This window comes from Trachemys scripta, chromosome 12, assembly GCF_013100865.1.
Source record: "Trachemys scripta elegans isolate TJP31775 chromosome 12, CAS_Tse_1.0, whole genome shotgun sequence".
Lineage (NCBI taxonomy): Eukaryota > Metazoa > Chordata > Testudines > Emydidae > Trachemys > Trachemys scripta.
In genome coordinates, this window is record NC_048309.1 from 28,170,658 (window position 1) to 28,189,508 (window position 18,851).

Consider the following 18,851-nt stretch of genomic DNA (forward strand, 5'->3'; position numbering starts at 1 on the left):
CCTCCTGCCGCCCCAGCCCTGGGCTCTCCCCAAAAGAAAGAATTGGGTGGACTAAATGGACAGTGCACCTCTCTATCTGAAGCCTAGCAAGGGAGGTACGTGGAGCCCACTAGAATTTAAAATGAAAAGTAAGGGAGGAGAGGCTCTACTAGACTGGGCAGCTTTAGGTACAGTACCAGGCACGTAGGAGGATTTCCACTTCTGAGCCATGGAAGCAGAAATTGACTTTTCTTTTCCAGATTTGAACACCCTCAACATTCAGAAGTGCTCAAGCTCAATTTGGGTGGCTGTTACTTCATTTCTCCCAAATCAAATATACTGATCCACTGTAACTTGCTGTAGAAAAAGTAGAATAAATTGAGCAAGAAATGCTTTCCTGTGGTTATTAGGACTGGAATTGCTATTTTCAACAGCCATTGCTTTTTATTATTATTAATTATTATTATTATTATTATTAAGTTTTAGTTTTATTTGTTTAAAAGGAAGACAGTGATATTGCATTGGCAAATTCCCCATAGAAACAAAGAATGGAAGAAAAGAATAATAAAGGCACCTCAACTTTTCCTCATTTATGGAGGACAGTCTTATAATATGCTTCCAGATATCCTCCAATCATACAAGCTGAAAATTGTTCCACTTTACTGCAGTTCTGTAACCATAGGGGAACCAATCCTGTGTGTGTTCTGTACACATCCAAAATTCCTGCTGAATGACCCACCCTGGGAGCGAGTTACCAGTGACCCAGGGCTGGGGCGGCAGGAGGGTGCAGTGGGGGGGTAGGCAAAATTTTTTTTGCTTGGGGCAGCAAAAAATCTAGAGCCGGCCCTGAGCCTGAGTCAGCATATCCGGGCTCTGAGATGTGCTGCTGCAGATTTTATTTGCAGGGTAGACGGACCCTCAGTTCTCCCAGGTACATCCCGAACGGCGCATCCGAATCGGACGGAGAATTGCTAGGGAGGCCACTTGTCTGGTTTTATACCGGACAGTCCTCTTTTTGGCTGGTTTGTTCCCAGTCCAGTACTGGGACAAAACCAGCCGTGATTTTCTCCAGTATCTGTCAGGGGGCGGCCTTTGGAAGAGTGCACCGCTCCGCCCCCACCAGCGTGACCTCACACTGCATGCGAGTGAGATCATGTTGTCGGGGGCTGAGTCACACAGGCGGAGGCAGGCCCACGCTGTTCCCAGAAGTGCTGGAACATCTGAGATTCCAGGAACTCATGAGTGGCCACCTTAGGAATAACTATACCAGTATAAGGCACCTTCATACCAGTATAACCGCATCCCCACTGGGGGCTATGGTGGTATAGGGGGCTGCAGTGGTATAATTGCTTTGGTTAAAAAATAAATAAATAAAACAGCCTCTAACCTACATGGTTATACCAGGACAACAACTGCTTAGACCAGGCCTAACCCTTTGCCCCATGGCATCCGCACACATTCCCCGTCAGTGAGTCACTGACGAATGGCTGTTTCCAGGTTGCAGTGCCAGGTATCTGTGGGGAGGGAGGCGTGTCTGATGCTTCCCTGTGCAGTGAGAACCTGTTTGAGGGCAGGGTTCCTGAGGGGAAGGACGCAAAGAGATTTTCTTCCCAATCTCGTCGCCTTCTGAACCTTCCATTCCAGGGCCAGCCCGGCGGGGTCACCTTCACAAAGGCCTGGTGCTCTTGGTCTATTGTTTACCAGCCTCTCTTCTCTCAGAGGGACAGAAGAAACCTTCCCCACTCCCGTGTGAAATCAACTAAGGTGGGAACAACTATGCATCTAAAGGTGAGTAGCTGGGGTCCCCTGTAGCATCAGAGATCTTTGTAAATTACACTGACGTTCCCACACCCCCTAAAACTCAGCTCCAAAGGGGACAGGGTAATTGTTTAGGAATAAGAGTGTCTCCTCTTCCCACATTTCCACGTTTCCCTCCCCTCTGCTGAGGCTATGTGGGGCCCCCTTCCCCCATTCCAGAATCCTCTATTCCTCCCCTCCCCACAGTGTCAGGGGCTCTGTCTTTGCCCCCATTCCCCCCTTTCCTCTCACCCCCCCTTTCCTCTTCCACCCATTCCAAGGTCCCCAGTTCTCTCCCCCACGGCAGGGGCTCTGTGTGTGTCCCCATATCTGCCATATTCTCCTCCACGGTCCTGGGTCCTCCATTCTGTCACCCATGCCAGGGGCTTTGGCAGGGACAGCTCTGGCTTTTTTGCTGCCCCAGGCAAAAAAGCCTCCCGCCGCCCCCCGCCCCTCCCCCAGCGCGGCAGGGGAGGGCACCGAGCCTGGCCGCAGGCCGCTCTCCCCAACCGGCCAGAGTGCCGGGGGGAGGGCGGTGAGCCTGCCGCAGCTCCACTGGCGGCCAGAGCGCCGGAAAGAGGGCGGCGAGCCCACCGCGGCTCCGCTCTCCCCGGCGGCCAGAGCGCCGGGAGGAGGGCGGAGAGCCCGCTGCGGCTCCGCTCTCCCCGGTGGCCAGAGCGCCGGGGGGAGGGCGGAGTGGCGGCCGGAGCGCTGGCTGGGGCTCCGCTCTCCCCAGCGGCCAGAGTGCTGGGGGGAGGCCGGAGAGCCCAGCCGGGGCTCCGCTCTCCCTGGCGGCCGGAGCCGGAGCACCACGCCGCCCCCCTCCAGGTGCCGCCCCAAGCACAAGCTTGGTGGGCTGGTGCCTGGAGCCGGCCCTGGGCTTTGGCGCTGTTTGACTATTAATCATCCAGCCTTAAAAGTGTGCACTGGAGAGTGAAGCTGCCCCTAGGGAAGATCAGAAAGAGGGAAATCCCCTGACTTTGCAGGCCAGAGCTTTCTATTTGGGGAATCGCTATCAGCAGAGGTCAGGGCCCATGGAGTGAGTGTCTGTGTCAGGTAGTAGGTGTAAAGCATAGGAAGGCCCATCAGGCAGTTACCAAAAGCCAGGCTCTGAGCCCCTTAGTCATGAGGAGCAGCACTTAGGCCAGGAGTGGCCCACTGACTGTCCTGAGATACGGTGCTACTCAGTGTACGGGAGGGGATCAGAGGCTGGCGCTAGGTGGAGACTTACGCCCTGTTATGTTGTTTAGTGCCGACTGGGGATAGTTACGTTCTGACCTAAGACACCCTTGGCTTTTCCCCTGGGATTTCTCATTCTTCTTCACTTTCTTTCCTCAACTATGGTGTCATTTGGCCATTGCTGTAGTGCCCTGATCCACCTGCCAATGAAATGAACGGCAATGAGCGATTCTGCTGGGCGAGGTGGCAAAGGGAGCCCTGTACAGATTTGCGATGCCTTTTGTGAGCTCTCAGCATGGAAGATCTCACATTCATTCCAGATATTAGCTTTGTGTCCTGAACATCTGTCATGTGTCAATTTCATCCCAGTTCTGTGACCAGTCCCTTTCCCTCTGGGCTAAGGGAGAGCAGGTTGCTGGAGTTCCCAGGGGTGTCTGGGTTGTGAACTATTGCTCTGTTAGTTCTAATGCTAGCAGAGCTCAAACACGATAGGAATGACAAGTGGAGATGTGTTGTTTTGTTTGCAACTTTTACACCGGTACACACCACTCTCCGTTGCTCATCTGCCTACATCTGAGTGCGTATAGGCAGTTCCCAGGATCAGTATGTATCGAAAGTGGGACACAGTGTATGTGAAAGAGCGCACAGGGTCAGCACAGGGTGTGAAACAAAGCACAGAGTAACTGGAGTGGGTGCGAACTAGCACACGGGGTGAAATGTGTGGAGGCGAGTGTACATAGCATACATACAACACAGCAAATGCAAACAGAATCATTCTTTAAAGTTGGGGTTTTCAGAGGGGCTGTATGGGACTCGGACACCCAACTCTCACTGACGTTCAATAGGATTTGGGTGCCTGACTCCCTTAGGCTGCTTTGAAACGTCAGCCTAAAACGCTGGCTCCTAGGAACTGTGTCTCCACAGGGATCCCCTCCCACATAGCTGCTGTATCCTGGCTGCCTCAGCTGGAAAATAAGATCATTAGCGATCAGCTGGTGAAACAATGCAGCCTAGTGACTTAGTAAGTCACCCACCCCAAAGCAGCAGTCGCTGCCTGGAGCGGGGGCAGCGCTACCTTGCTGGTTGCTTGTGTAGTTATGGATGGGGGCTTATGAAAAAACAGGTAAAGTAGCTACCAAACACTAGGGCTGTTTCTCCGGGTGGATGGAGCTGTGCAACTGTGGCAGCTTTGTTTTCTGCGTCCTGCAGTTTTAAATGAGTAGAATAAGCTAACTGCTCTGCTGGAGCCAGCTGCCCTTTGGTGGGGACTCATCACTGTGCAGTGCTCTGATCTGAAAGGCAGAACTGCTAGCAGTGCAGCCCTTCCCCCAATGTGGCCCAGGGCTTGGTGCAGGTGTGGTTATGGTTACAAGCCAAAATCCTGGCCTGAGCAGTGAGCCCACCACTCCCTACGCCCCAGGGCAGACAGACAGATGACTCAGCAAATGCTGCACAAATGTGATTCATAAATGAAGCGGGGGATCCAGCCCATTACACAGCTTTCTTGAGCAATGAACCGAGGCCCGAGCGGGCAAAGCCCAGGGGAATTCACCAGCAGGTATGTGCAGCCCAGCTGATGAAGTGTGCAAGATCTGAACTCAAGCAGCTGAGTGAATTCAGCCAATGTGACCCTCTGGGCTCAAGGAGTGGAGTGGGAAACCTCCCCTGCTAACGGATGCAGCCTGCACAGGGCTGGGCTGCCGCCCTGTTAGCTAAGAGGCCGGCAGATCCAAGGAAGACCTAGCACATTTCTCTCTCAGTGAAGTGGGCACAGAAAGCACCGATGGGCCCAGCTCAGCTCTGCAGCCGTGGATCTCACTGCAAAGGCCGGCTGAGAAAACAGCCGCGTCTTTCTGCGGCAGTGTCACGTGCCAGCTTCAGCATCGGATGACTTGCCATCAAGGGCCAGCCCAGCCAGTGAAGGCTGGGAATTACCGACAGGGCTCTTGTCCTCTCCGCAAGCGTGTGACTCCTGCTAGTGTCAATGGGCAACTTGTCCAGAAGAGAACAGAGCCCCATGGAGATCCTGCACCGAGAGGAAGGAAGATGGCACGCAGCTCCTCCCTCAGCTTCCCGAGCAGCGCAGGCACTGGGGCTAATGCCCTCTTCATAATACCTCACTCTGCAGAGCCCTGGCACCCAGAGCTCTCAAAGGAGGGCAGGATCAACAGCCCCCAGAGGCATGGGGCATGGAAGGGACTTGCCCAAGGTCCCCCAGCAGGCCACTGGCAAAGCCAGGACTAGAACCCACATCTCCTGCGACAGTGTCCCCTCGCCACCGGACCACACTGCTTCTTATTGGAGGGGCAACTTGCAACTAGCCCAGGTGTGGGAGGATGCAGCGACCCTCTCTCCCTCCCTTTCATCCCCCACCCAGGGGCCAGCCCCTACTGCAGCCCTTGAACCGCTACAAGTTATATCCTCAATATCCCTTGGGCACTAGCCAAACAGAGCATCCATTTGCTTCCTGCCCCCCCCCCCCCCCCTGTAAAAACTGAAGTGCCCAATCCTGCTCCAATAGACGTCAATGCAAAACTCACACTGGCTTAGAGAGAGGGCAAGGCTGGACCCAGCGGGCAGGTTAGAGACATTGATGCAACTGCCCAGCTAGCTGCAGCCTGTTCCCACTCCAGGAAATACACTTCGGACATGCAAATTCCATCCAGAGCCGGACCAGCCCACTGCACTGCAATAAGGAAATGCCCTGCAGCGACTCCCCCCTGAGTGCTGTCTGATCTGCACTCCGCGCCTGTATTAAAGGAGGAAACCCCTTCTGTGCTCAGGCAAAGGGGCCTCTCTGGAGACTCTGCCCATCCCCCACCATGCCTTAAAGGCACACTGATGCCACAAAAGGCTGAGACACTCGTATTTAGCTAAGGAAAATCCCGCTCCCTAGCACAGCTCATCTGTGCATCTGCCCCCCCCTTTATTGCTACTTGTGACATTTGCATTGGAAAGGGCACGTTGATCTAAGCGGTGGTGTCACACGAGCTCTCATACGGCTGATAATCACCACACAGTGCCCGGCCCATGTGAGGATCTTTGCCTAACCACCCCCGACACTTGTTTAAGGTTTAAGTAAAACGGGTTAACCCCCTGCTCCCCCAATTACATTTTATTTTGGTCAGCACCTTGGCGTGGTCAGGTCCCCTTCCTGCGAGGGTTCTCTCCCAGCCAACACTGCCAGGCCTGTAACTTGCCAAGTCGGGTCAGATCGGCCAGAGCCGGGCAGAGCTTCCGGAGCCAAACCTGACACCAGGTGAAACCTGCCTGGTTTCATTAGGCAAATGAAATGCCATGAGGACCATTGGAAAGGTCACGAAAACAAAAAAATCATGTCAGGCAGCCAGCTACCATGAGTTAGTTACCGTGTGTAAAGCCACCCCCACGTCTGCAATGGGCCAGCACAGGACTATCCGGCAGCTGTCAGCATGGTCCCAGGTTGGGAGCAGGTGCCTCTAGGTTCTGCATGGGGACCTGGCCTATTAAATGTGTTTAACAATGGTCTGAGAAGGACTATGGGCCACATTTGCAGATGGCAGCATGGGGGCAAAGAACGCCCACTTCTCTCTCTGCCTGGTCAGAAGAGCGAGACCTGGCCAGGGCAACCCACTCCTTCCTGCCCCTCCAGGCCTCTTCACTGCAGCTCAGTTGGGGTAACACTTTCAAAAGTGCCTAAGTGGCTTAGGAGCAAGAGCCCCCATTACTTAGGTACTGAACTCACTCAGCATGGTGGCCTAGCTCCTCCAAGGCTCCTAAACAGCAAGCAACGGAAAGCTCCTTCAGGTGGTACAATAGACGCCTCCTACCTGCTCAGCCTCTCCAGATCCCTGGGAGCTTCTCCGAGCGAACTCACTTTCCCCCTGTGTTTGTTCTGCAGGTGGAAGCGGCTGCCCAAATTCTGCTGGGTTTCGCCTTTTGTCAGACGTTCGGTGCCCACATTCCCTGCCGGGAGCCCTCCGATGCAGAGCTGGAATCCATGCTCAGCCACCATCTTGCTCCTGGAGTTAGCTTATTGGCTCCAATGGAGGATGTTTTACCTGACCAGGACCTGAAGTCATGCCCTGTGAACGTCAGCCAGACCTCGTCCCGCCTCCAGGACAGGAGCGCCTCCCCGTGGTCATACAGGTAAGCCGCAGGCAGAGGAGTGAAGGGCATCTCAGCAAAAGTCACCTCTGGGTTCAGGCACTGCCACTGGGATCCGGAGCTTGGAGCCCCTCCCCTTCTCTTCCCCCTCCCCCCACCCCCGTCTCTCTCAGGTGTGGAGCTGCATTTCCTGAGTCAAACTACGTCCTCCTTGTCCCCTGGAGATGGCGGATGGCTGGTTCTGCAGGGTTAATTGTTACTCTCCTGGTCACTTCTAGAACGTGTCCCTCTGTCGACACATGCCAGGGGCACTCTCCACTCCGCAGTCAGCCACCCCCTGGAGAAGGAAACAAACCAACACATCTGAGCCCCACCAGCAGCCACGTCCCCCTCGCTGGAGGTTCCACCCAGCAGCAACTGGCTCAGGCTCATAGGGGCATTTTCTTATCACAGGTAGTTCTGAAAACGGCAGCGCAGCGGGGATAGAACTGCCGTGCACCGCAGGCACTAAGCTACTTCTGTCTGTGGCATTTCTCCCGCTCTGTGCCTCAGTTTCCCCTCCGTGAGCTCAATCTAATGCTGTCCAGCCACCACCAATTAGCTCCTGAATGTTGGTGCAGCGCCTTACATGGCAGGTGTGGGAGGAGTAGCATTATTAACCCTTTCCGAACAGCTCAGTCCATCCCTAGCTGGAGTGTATTGGCCAGCGCTCGATTTTATTAGGTGACCTCATTAATCTGCTTTGTTCCAACAGGGTCAACGAAGACCCGCGCCGGTATCCCCGGAGGGTGCTGGAAGCCTACTGCCTGTGTGAGGGCTGCCTGGTAGACAGGCAGGAGGACAGGTCTGTGCAGAGCGAGCCCTTTTACCAGGAGGTGCCCGTACTGCAGAAATCCGGCCGGTGTGAGGCAGGCCAGTACGTTTACCAGCCCAGCCACCTGCAAGTCGCTCAGTTTTGCATTTGCACTTTCCCTTGAGACAAGCAAAATGCTGTTACCTGGGGCCATCACCTTGCAGCCTGCGTCAGTGCTCCTGCCAATACAACACTGCCACTGTCATTCGGCAGGGGGAGCAGAACGAACGCTGGAGCCTCAGGAACCAGGGCTGGCTCGGGTGCTGTCCTTGGAGAAAGACAAGTACCACAGCGATCCCACGTAACGGCCAGCACGCTCACCACGCCCTCTGCTACTGTCATTCACCAGTGGCACACTCTACAGAGGACTTTCCAATGGCCAGTCCCATTGCTAACCTGGTTTCCTCCTGGGGGAGGTCTAGGCCACAGCCAGGTGGGACTGGCTGTTTTTCAGCTTTGCCGAGTGCTGCTAAGGCAGAGGGGACCTGCAGCCCATGGAGTTCCCCAGGGCAGCTTGCGGCTAACCCCATTTTTAATGCAGGCTGAGAGAGGTCCAGCCCACAAGGTGACAGGTCCAGGTCAGGATGCTCCATCTTGATCCAGGGAGCAGATGCTCAGTCAAGAAGGGGCTTCCCAGGTGACCCGTCGTCTCTGTGAGCTGCGCCTCCACATTAAACAGGAAGAGAACTGCAATCTGCTTTCCTGGAAGGGCACAGCCCTCGAGCTCTGGGCAGGCTGCCCATGTGGTCCTTGGCCAGGCAATGGTTGAGTGCCCCTGTTCATGGTCACACACAGCTTCAGAGAACACAAAGAGCAACCTGCCCCTCATTCACTTCTCCTGGGTCCTGCAGAGAGGGGAGTTGCTTTGCTGGGATGGACACAACCAGCGGATTCCACTCGGGATGATCCTACAAGATGTGCTTGGTCTGTGGAGCTCCTGTTGTCAGAAATGTCTTGGCAGCCTGGGGAGCCAGCGCAGAAGTGGAGCCAGTGGGCTGAGGTGCATTAGAGGGTTAGCGACTGCCCGGCACTTGGGAATGCTTAATTCAGAATCAGGTGCAATCAGACAAGGTCCCTCTAGAAGCCACGTAAACTCTTGTGTGCTGTTTAAAAGACAACCCCCCAGTGTGGCATAACAGTCATGCAAACCTGGCAGCAGGGATGTCATGAGCTGGTGTGTTTGGCACTAGTGCTCGGGAACACTGCCGCATTGTTGGCTTGTCTTTAGTAAGGGAAGAGATAGCGTCGTTCCCTGGCCAGAGTTGCAGTCCTGCTTCTCTGTCTTTGGAGGCCTCCAGAAGGCAGGAGGGGGAGGTGGCTTTCTTCCACAGCAGGTGTCCACTGAACTTGTCTGCAAGGCAACATTGCCCCAGGGAGACCTTATTGCTAATTCTCTCCACTAATAAATGTTACTCACCTTGCCACAGTGCCTAGCTATTGGTGAGCACAACAGCTTCCAACTGAGTTTGTACCAGGCTGGCTGTCCCCATGCTGTGTGTCTGCACCCACCTGCTCAGTGTTTAGCTAATGCTTCTGCAGCTCACCCCTGCCCAAGGCTGAGGCTGGCAGGGGGCTGCAGTCTGGGTACAGGCTACACCACTCTTCCTTTGCTGTGTGCCCAGGGCCTGGCATGGCTAGTGCCACTCACTGCCAGCTCCCTGTCCTGCAGGACATCCCAGAATGCACTGCCCCACGTGCTGCTGGCACCACTTTCTCTGCGTCTCCTGCTGAGGCACTATGGGATAGCTGCCCAGACTCTTCCCACAATGCCCTGGTGCAAACGGATTCCAGCATCGGGCTGGGTGAGAACTCAGAAAAACAGCTTGGGACTGAAGTGGCTGCATGTACACAACTCAGCCATGTTTGTTGTGCACAAGTCGGATGAGAACTGGTTAAAAACCACAGTGGTATTTGTGGGGTGGGCGGGGCCTTAACTGCTGGTGACAGGCAGGATCTCCCTCTCTAACGCAGGTTGTCTCAGCAGAGACTCAGTTGGTAACGTGTGGGGAGGGGAGAGCCTTTCAGGGGCAGTGAGGAGCCCTTCCTGGTTCCCCAGCCAAGCCCTTGTGGAGGTTCATAAACCATCTGGCCAAAGTTTCCCCATTTTTCATGTTCCCCATGCCCCAGCACTTCCAGGCTCCCACCAGGGCAGGAGCAGAAGAGGGGAAATACCAGGAGAATCCCAGTCTGGTTTTCAGGCTTGGGAGGGGGTTTAGACCACCGTCCAGGTGTATCCAGTGATGCAGGGTCCAGCCATCACTAAGAACAGGCCTTATCCTATTGCAGACCAGGAAACGTTTGGGCTCTAAGTGCACAGCAGCTACAAAGCTCTAGACACCTGAATCCCCCAGTACGAAGCCTGACCTGCTTTTCATCAGCTTGCTTTCGAGTCATCAGTCCTTATTGCCTTAGCCTCAGATGCAATTTAGTGCCATTGTCCTTTTCACGGGGAGGCTGTGGATGGGGATAACCTGGAGATGGGAGACCCTCCATCACCACAGTGTGATTCCTCTAGGTTTGGATGGAAAGGGCCGTTAGTGGAGGTCATTGTGTTGTACCAAAATACTGCAGAGCTTTCATGTGCCATAGGAAGGCATTTTGTGCATGCTGTTAGAGGCTGATCAGTGCAGCTGGGGGAGCTCACAGGCCCCTAAAGGCTGCCCTCTACAGAGAGAAGGCTGCTGTCATGGGGTGCACTCACCGCAAGAGCGCCTCCTCCTGGTTGCTCCAGGGATTAGTTCTTTCCAGGCCTGATGCCCCCTTCTGCCGCTTGTTACATTCTCTGCTGCCTCTCTCTCATTCTCTGAGACTCTGGGTGCTCTCGTGGCTTGGCCCTCCAGCCAAGTCACTAGGTGTTTTCTCCCTTCCAGGGTTCCAGTCTTTCCATACGAACTGTCTTTGGCAATCTTCCCATTCACTGCCCAGACAGTGCCACGTCCCCAGTGACTGGTAGGGGAACCCAGGCCCACCCTCTACTCCAGGTTCCAGCTCTGGGACCCTTTACTCTGCAGCCAAGGTCTGCACCATCTTCCTGAGCCTTTTCCTACACCCTTTGCCCTAGGATTCCTGCCTTCCCTCTCTGATATCCAGAGAGCAACAGGTGCCCTCACTGCAGCCCCCTTCTGCTACCAGCTTCCTGGCTTCATCCTGCCCCACCTGTTCTCTCTCTGCTGGGCACTGTCATCATTCAGGGGATTAACTGGGCCACCTAATTCCCCTCAGCTGGGGCCTAGCTGGTGAATTGGCCCCTTCTCAGCCTCATTAACCCCCTCCAGACTGGTGTGGGGTTCACACCCCAGCATGGTAGCAGAGCAGTCCCTTGACAAATGCATGGCTTGGTTCACAGACACGGCTACCTCACTGTACCAAGAGCTTCATCTCCAAATTGAAAAGAGAGTGAGATTTCCCCCTCCCCTTTATAACACGAAGTATGCCAGTCTCTGAGGACTCCAGAAGCCCTTTCCTAGGGGACATGCATATTGGTTCAATCCCAACAGTGCATTCTGCTTTCTGTCCTGCATAGCTTGAATGAGGGGAACCAGTTTGGCAGCTTCCACACACCTTCCTTCCACCCGTTTCACTGCTGCTCTTCACACCCTGCCTCAGTGCCAGCAGCTATGTAGCCATCGGTTAGTGGGAGACTCCCACCTCAGTGCCATTTTGTTGTGCCAACCGGCCAATCATGGGGTTTGAATTATGAGCCCCTAAGCCTCAGGGTGTTTTGTATGGATGCCCAGAAGAAACCCTTCCACCAGCTTCACCAGGATGAGACTCACAGGCTGTGGTGCTGACTCCACCCTAGGTGCAGCCCAGTTCCCTCTGGCAGCGCGAGTTCCCTGTGCCCACTGAGTATTGGGGCATAGAAGTTAGGGAAGTGCAAATGCACAGGGCTAACATTGAAGAATCCAGCCCCAAGTGCCTTTCCCCAGGCCAGAGCCAGCATTAGAACCCAGAACTTCTTGCTGGCTAGTCCCAGGGCACTAGGCCACATCTCCCTCTGAGGGGTGACCTCTCCCAGTGTTATATGACACAACACCTGATTGCAAAGGCACGCTGTGCTGTGACTCACTGGGGTTCCATTGTGATGCCATGCTGGGTCACAAGATGACCTACACCTGATCCAGAGACCAGGTGATGCTACTGAGCAGTGCAAACCACATGGGTGAGTCCCAGTCCATCGGTGTGACCGAACAGGACTTAAGGCAACGCAGCTGAGAGGCCAGCGGCCTGAATTACTATACCTCACAATGGAGCAGGTGTGTGGGTGAGTGAATCCAGACAATTCAGCTCACTCCATGGGTGCTGTTAGGTCACAGTCATTCCTCCCCTTGGGGTCAGGTGCAGGCCTGTTCCCTATGGATAGTCTCCAATGCTTTCTCCCTTTGGAGAGCATTCCACAGTCTGACAGAGCTCACCACATCTAATAAAGCCATTCGGCCCTAATTGTTGTTTCCCTTTATGGCGAATGATCATTTTCCACAGGTAAAAATTTTCCCTTCTGTTTCCTGAGCCAACGCCCAGGGAAGGGCAGAGAGCGGCTCCGGGCCCTGGCCTAAATAAACACTATTAACCACATCTCTCAGATCCAGTTACCTCCAGGAAGCCCTGGAGCAGAGGAGAGTTTCGTGCTGCCCAGGTCACCCCATGTGGCAGGACATTTTTGATAAAGTGTCACATTATCACCTGGCAGGGTGGTTTGTTCTAGGGCAGCAGGAGGCAGTTCCAAAGGGGTCCCCTCATCCCTGTAGCTCACGGCCCCATCCAGGCCAGCCACCTTCTGGGTAAGCCCCCCGTTGTCCCAGCTCCAAGACTGGCCAGTAGGTTGCAGTGGTGGCACTGGTTTAGGTGTCTATTGCTCTGGGAAGTCCTGTCCCCAGGCCCCATTTACCCCCCTCCTAAAACAGAACGGCAGCTGACCGGACTTGGCTCCGGGAGCGCTTCAGAAGTTGCTCGCTCAGCCTGCTCCGAGAGCTCCCAGCTAGCCAGGCAGAATCTGCAGGCAGCAGCCACAAACTGGGGCTGGGGAGCAGAGCTGAGAGGCCCCCAGTGAGCACCCCCTGCCCACAACCCTCCAGGTTGCAAACGTGGGGGCTGGTAGCGAGAGCTTCCTGGCTGCTCCCAGCTCATGGATGGGAACCCAGGCAGGGCTCTAGAGAACCAAGAAAAACACCTCCTTGCGTTGCTTGCAGGAGCACATTGGAAGCCAGGCTCCAGAGCACAGGTGCCAGAAACCCACCTAAGCAAGGGAGCAGCTGTTCTGTGGCTTGGCTGGAGTTCCCAGGTGCTCTCAACCCCCTGGGAGCGGTTAGGGCCACCCTATCTTCTGTCAGGCTCAGGGGGTAACAGCCCTGGTCTGCTCTGATCACAAGGCCCTCAGGTGGCAGATACTGTGCTCTCAGTGCCAGCCATTGCCCTCCATGGATTGAGTGATTTGTATTCATTCCCATCACACACCCGCCTCCTGCCCTGTGAAGGACTGAGAGAGGCAGTCAATTAGCCCTGCTCCCAGCTGCTGTGGTGTCAGAGATCATTAACTGAGGTCAGGCTCAGATGGAATCACTGTATAAATTACAATATTTAGCAGCCAATGGTGTGACGCTCCCTGGGTGGCTGCTGGGCAGGGTGGGCTTTGAAGGCTGAGCAGGGGAGCTGGCAAACCCTGAAAGCCAAGCCCCAGCTCTCTCAGCAGCTGGGAGCTCCTCTGGTGGACCCAGCACTGGTGAAAAATGCAATTGATCCACAGAGCAGGTAACTACAGCAGGGGCAGGGGTGGGTGGGCTCACACACCTCACCCTCAGGCTAGTCTGGAAAAGACCAGCTCCCGCTAGCTTAGGCCTACTTGACAAATGCCTTTATGAGCCCTTGGTCAGTGAGACAGGCAGGGACTGGGGTACTGAAAGAAGAGGAATGCTTTTGGTCAGACACCGCTGGAGTCTCCAAGAACAGGCAGGGCTCCCAGGCCATCCCCTGACGTCCAAGTCTCTTGGATCCAGGCCCAGCAGCAGGAGCCACCCTGCCATACCCTCCAGCTCTTTCCCCCAATGTCGCACCTATCTTGCTCATCTACAATCCCAGGCTCAGCCAGGCTGGGAGAGGGCAGACACCACCCTGTCCTCATCAGGGGGAAGTCTGCGTGCTACTGCCTGAAGAGCGGAACTACTGCCCAGCACCCTAGACACGGCAGGACAGAATTTCTCTCTGTGCTGGCGTGTATCAGGGTTCATACCATGGTGCTCAGAGAGGGGCAGCGACGGCCTCTGGAAAGGCTGGTACATCAGGTACCAGCCTCAGTGAACCACAGCTGGCCTGCCAGCCAGATGCTGCTGAGAGCCGCAGAGCCAGCTTGGGAAGCGGTGCAGGCTGGGTGTGCCCTGGGTGATTCCCTACAGCCGCCTTCCTAGCACCCCTCCCATCCCACCAGGGCTGCAGCACGGGATGGATGGGAAAGGAATTAATTAGCACAGAGCCAGGCGGCTGCAGCCCTGCCACACAGGCTTCCCAAGGGGAGGGAGGCTTGTTACAAGCCCAGGCATTTTCATGGCTCTGGCTGACCTTGAGATAAACCCACAGGAATCCACGTGGGAGGCAGCAGAGCAGGAAGAAGGTTGCAAAAGGCTCCCAGGACATGCAGGCAAGTGAATGGTGCAATGTCTGAGGTCAGAGAGGCCCTGCTGACCCTATGGCCTTCGGCAACGTACAGTGCCGGAGTGGGGCAGCATTCACCTAGTTCAGCGGTTCTCAAACTGGGCGTCAGGACCCCAAAGTGGGTCACAACCTTGTTTTAATGGGGTCGTCAGGGCTGGTGTTAGACGGGCTGGGGCTGAAGCAGAAGTCTGAGCCCCACCGCCCAGGGCTGAAGCTGAAGCCCGAGTTTTGTCAGAAAGGGGTTACAGTGCAATGAGGTTTGAGAAGCCCTGACCTAGTGAATGGATCATGCGGCAGAGCCTGGGTGCCTGTCACGTAGGCAGGGGCCATAAACCTGGCCATCTGATACCAGAGTCTGGGAACCTCCAGCCTTGCCCCCTGGAGACACAATGAACAAAGGAGTCCCTGGGTGCAACATGCCTGGAGCCTTCTATTAACTGTCAGGCCCTGCCCTCTCGAGAGCAAGTTCCGGCCCCAGGAGTCTGTGAGCGTCTTACCATTCCCAGTGGAGCTGGGCCAGGGCTGGTCTCCAGAGATCCTCAAGCTTCATTTCCAGCCTGGGCTGCAGGCTTGTGTTATTCCTGGGCCCATGCCAGAGGCACCCGCCCCCCCCAACCCCAGCAGTGCTGAACCTGGCAAGGGCAGGTGCCGGAGGGGATGGTGCTGGTGAGGCACTAGGGGGCGCTGTCTTACACTGAGAGAACAGTGGCGTTTTCAGAGCAGGGGCCAAACTGAAAAATTCCTTGTGGTTCAGATCAAAACAAATTTGTTTTGGTTCGCTTGGAAATGAGATGCAGATTTTGGTGGTTGTTTTTCCATTTAGTTTTGGGTCATTTTCCAGGTGTCTTTCACTCTTTTTGTTTTTAAAAATTAGCCTCATTTCTAACCAAAGTGCCATTGGAAACAGATTCCAAATGTTTCCTTTTGAAATATTTCCAAATTGTTTTTTTCAGGTTTTTTAAGCCAAAGCCACTTGCTGAATCTGACCTGAGCCCCCCAAAATGCATTTTTCAGCAACTTTATTATATGCTGAAGAGATTGCCCCCACCTGTCTGTCATCGCTTTGAGTCAGTAATAAAGCATGGCTCCAGCACCGTGTTCCTACTAGAGGGCCTCTTGCTCAGCTGAGCCCTAACACTGAGGCCCTGACCCACAGATAGTTATCAGTGAGAGCAGGGTACTTTAAGAAAGAATAGACCAGTTAACCCCCTGTTCTAGCCAGATTCCTGGGGGGGATAATTGCACACCACTGACCTAAAGTGCCCTTGTGTGTTTCATAGAATAGAATTGTAGAATATCAGGGTTGGAAGGGATCTCAGGAGGTCATCTAGTCCAACCCCCTGCTCAAAGCAGGACCAATCCCCAGAAAGATTTTTACCCCAGATCCCTAACTGGCCCCCTCAAGGATTGAGCTCACAACCCTGGGTTTAGCAGGCCAATGTGCAAACCACTGAGCTATCCCTCCCCCTCATCTTTGGATACACTATTCTCCTTTTCCTGTCCTAAGCCAATGTTGCACTGACACTGCGTTTCACACAAACGGTGGCTGCATTATGACAGCGGATGAGGTGGAATTTCATTTATACTTTGCAAAGCACCCTTTGGGCTGAGTGCGCCATGGAAATGGAAAACGTTATTGCTATGGTTGCCAGCGATAAGGAAGGGAACAGGCAGACGCGCTAGAGCCATGACATACGGACAAACAAGGGAAGCAGCTCCGTTCTTTTATTTAACCAAGTGAAACGTCAGCAGCTTTTGAGAACTCTCTGCTTAGACAATGTTGGTAAAAGTGCAATCCCGCTGCAGGAAATGAGGCAAATGGAAATGCAAAACCCCTGTAGGAAAACTCACACGCTCAGTCCGATCCCTTTGTGCACCAGGGGACCAATCTTCCAGCAGCTGATTCAAGATTATTTACCTAATTATGTTGATGTTAAGTGATTGTCACTTCAGAGGCTGTAATGTGCATGGGAGTTAGGGACGCTGATGCTTTATACAGATCCAGTCCAAATCTGGCAGGTTGGGAGAACAGGAGACAGCAGGCTTCAGACCCTGGGATTTGCAGTGATTAGGGAGTGCGTGCTGCTAGATGGAGGGAAGGAGGAGACACATTTGCTGTCAGGATTGCCCCACGGCTGTCACCTCAGCAGTGCTGGGCTATAATGCAAGTGGGGAAACCCAGGTGCTTTGTATGAGCTGTGTTCTGAGCCCAGCTGGGAGATGACGACAGCCTCTAGAGTTGTGCATTAAACATTAACTCCATCCCTGCTGAAGTACTGTGTGGACCCACAGCAGACAAGGGTGACCTGTGAACATTGCCCTGCCTGGCTAAGAATTGCTCACACCCTATTTTATTGCCCCATGAGCCCCGCTGTGCCCCCTTGTCCGTCTCATCCAGCTCCTAGGTCTTGTCCTCTACACTGTAAGCTCCTTGGGACAGGGACTGTCCTCCTCTATGTTTATGCAGTGCCTGGGACAGTGGGGGCCAGCCTGGCTGATCTCTAGTCACACCTACACGATAAACATTAATTAGAAAAAACAAAACCCTGACAATGATATGAGACAGCAGCTCCCTTGAGGGTTAAAATTTTACCCCACTTCTACCTGTCTAATCTTGCTTGATATTTGTTAGAGCTACACTGCACAACTAATCATTTGTCCCAGGAACTTCCCCTACTTTGCTGCTGGACAATTGCTCATAAACAAATTGTCAAGTCCTGGAAATAGCCATTATCCAAAATTATCTGCAAATTTCTTCAGCCAGCGAGTCTTCCTCTGCAGGCCATCTGTGAACAGTTCCATGTGGACATCCAGAATTCCTGTCATGTGGCACTGGTTCTGTTCCCTGATTGGCTAACATATGTCACTAATCCATATTGTGCCCACTGAGAATTTTACATCCCCATCTACGGCACAGTGTGGAGTTGGTTTGGGCGGATACTCAAGCAATGGCATTTTAAGGGTGCCGGGGGCAGGTTTGAACTGGCAAAGCGAAATTCATACTGTATTCAAACAATTCTCCACAGCTAATGTCCGCCACTGTCTTGTGACCTGTAGTGTCCAGACAGCACCTGGTAATGCTGGTGTGCAGGCAGTAAAAAGCTCACATTGACACTAATCTGACTCCGTGAGGAAGTGACAGACTCACACCCCTCCAATCATCTCTCCCCTTCACTGCTTCAGCAACCCAGGCGCCATTGTCACAATTTGTCTAGCAGGCTGTCGCCCTGAGGCGCAGATCGCTGGAAGGGCTGTATATTGTTTGTCCAAAAGAAGGTAATGAGCGGGGCCTTGGCCAACAGAGAGTGGAGCCTTCCAGGTTTGGCTGAATGAAGCTCCGGGGAGCAATCGGGCACTAGCGGCTTTCTGAGCAGAGAGGAGGGAAGGAAAGGGAAGGGCTGAAAATTCAAGGCAGTCACTGTTGATCTTGTCTGCAATCACCTGCAGAAGTGCGGTATCAAATGGAAGGAGCTCCAAGAGGCCGGAGCAATGACTTGACTGCATTAATTACGGGTACTTTCCAAAATTAAAAAACTTTCCCTGTACAAAAGCTGCTGTATTCGAGAACTTCAACTCCCCAGGGTTTCACTCTGGAAAGCAGGCAGCCTCATTAAAAGAGAGAGCAGAACGGCTGCTTTGACGAATGGCGTACACAACACATACCATTAACAAAGGTCTGGGATTACTCAAGAGACCGGCTTGGTAATGAACATGCAGAACTTGTTTGAACCAACTGCCACCCTGGCTCTCTCAACACGTATTATACACATTATTTCTAATGATATATTTGCCTCAGAAACAGCTGGTGGGGCCATCACTGAGCCGTAGTCCTTATTCTTATTGTGAATTACTTGTATTTTCTATCTAAGGTGCTGACACGGCGCACCTCACACAGGAGTTATCTCAGGATGGTCTCTGGGCTGTGTTATACAAGAGGTCAGGCTAGGGGCCAGAGTGGATGTTTCTGGCCTCAATCTATGAATCTTTAATGATTTTACCCCACAGCACCCCCTTGAGGTAGGGAAGTGCACTGACCCCCATTGTACAGATGGAGAACTGAGGCCCAGGCCAGAAGTCATACACAGTCTGTGACAGATCTGAACCCAGGTCTCCCACATCTACTGCCACCCTAACCGCTGTACAATCCTTACTGTACTGCCTTGATGCCCTGAGTGGTACTGTCCACACACACACACACACACACACACTAAAAGGCAGTTTCTGCCCCAGAGAGCTTACAATCTAAATAAGCAAGACAGACAAAAAAAGCAATATTCTTCCCATTCTGTCTATGGAAACTGAGGCACAGAGC

General features: G+C 53.8%; 1 protein-coding gene across 1 annotated transcript; it reads left to right on the forward strand.

The window, feature by feature from the left end:
• The first annotated feature begins 1,540 nt into the window (after nucleotides 1-1,540).
• LOC117885905 (interleukin-17D-like) lies at nucleotides 1,541-9,452 on the forward strand. The gene is made up of 3 exons (XM_034787438.1): nucleotides 1,541-1,767; nucleotides 6,836-7,083; nucleotides 7,796-9,452. The coding sequence occupies exons 1-3, from the start codon at nucleotides 1,756-1,758 to the stop codon at nucleotides 8,016-8,018; spliced, it is 483 nt and encodes a 160-aa protein (XP_034643329.1). The 5' UTR covers nucleotides 1,541-1,755; the 3' UTR covers nucleotides 8,019-9,452.
• The last annotated feature ends 9,399 nt before the right edge of the window (nucleotides 9,453-18,851 follow it).

Coding starts and splice junctions, on each gene's coding strand:
- LOC117885905 (XM_034787438.1), top strand. Junction 7,084..7,795: donor GCCTCCCCGTGGTCATACAG/GTAAGCCGCAGG, acceptor TTGTTCCAACAG/GGTCAACGAAGACCCGCGCC.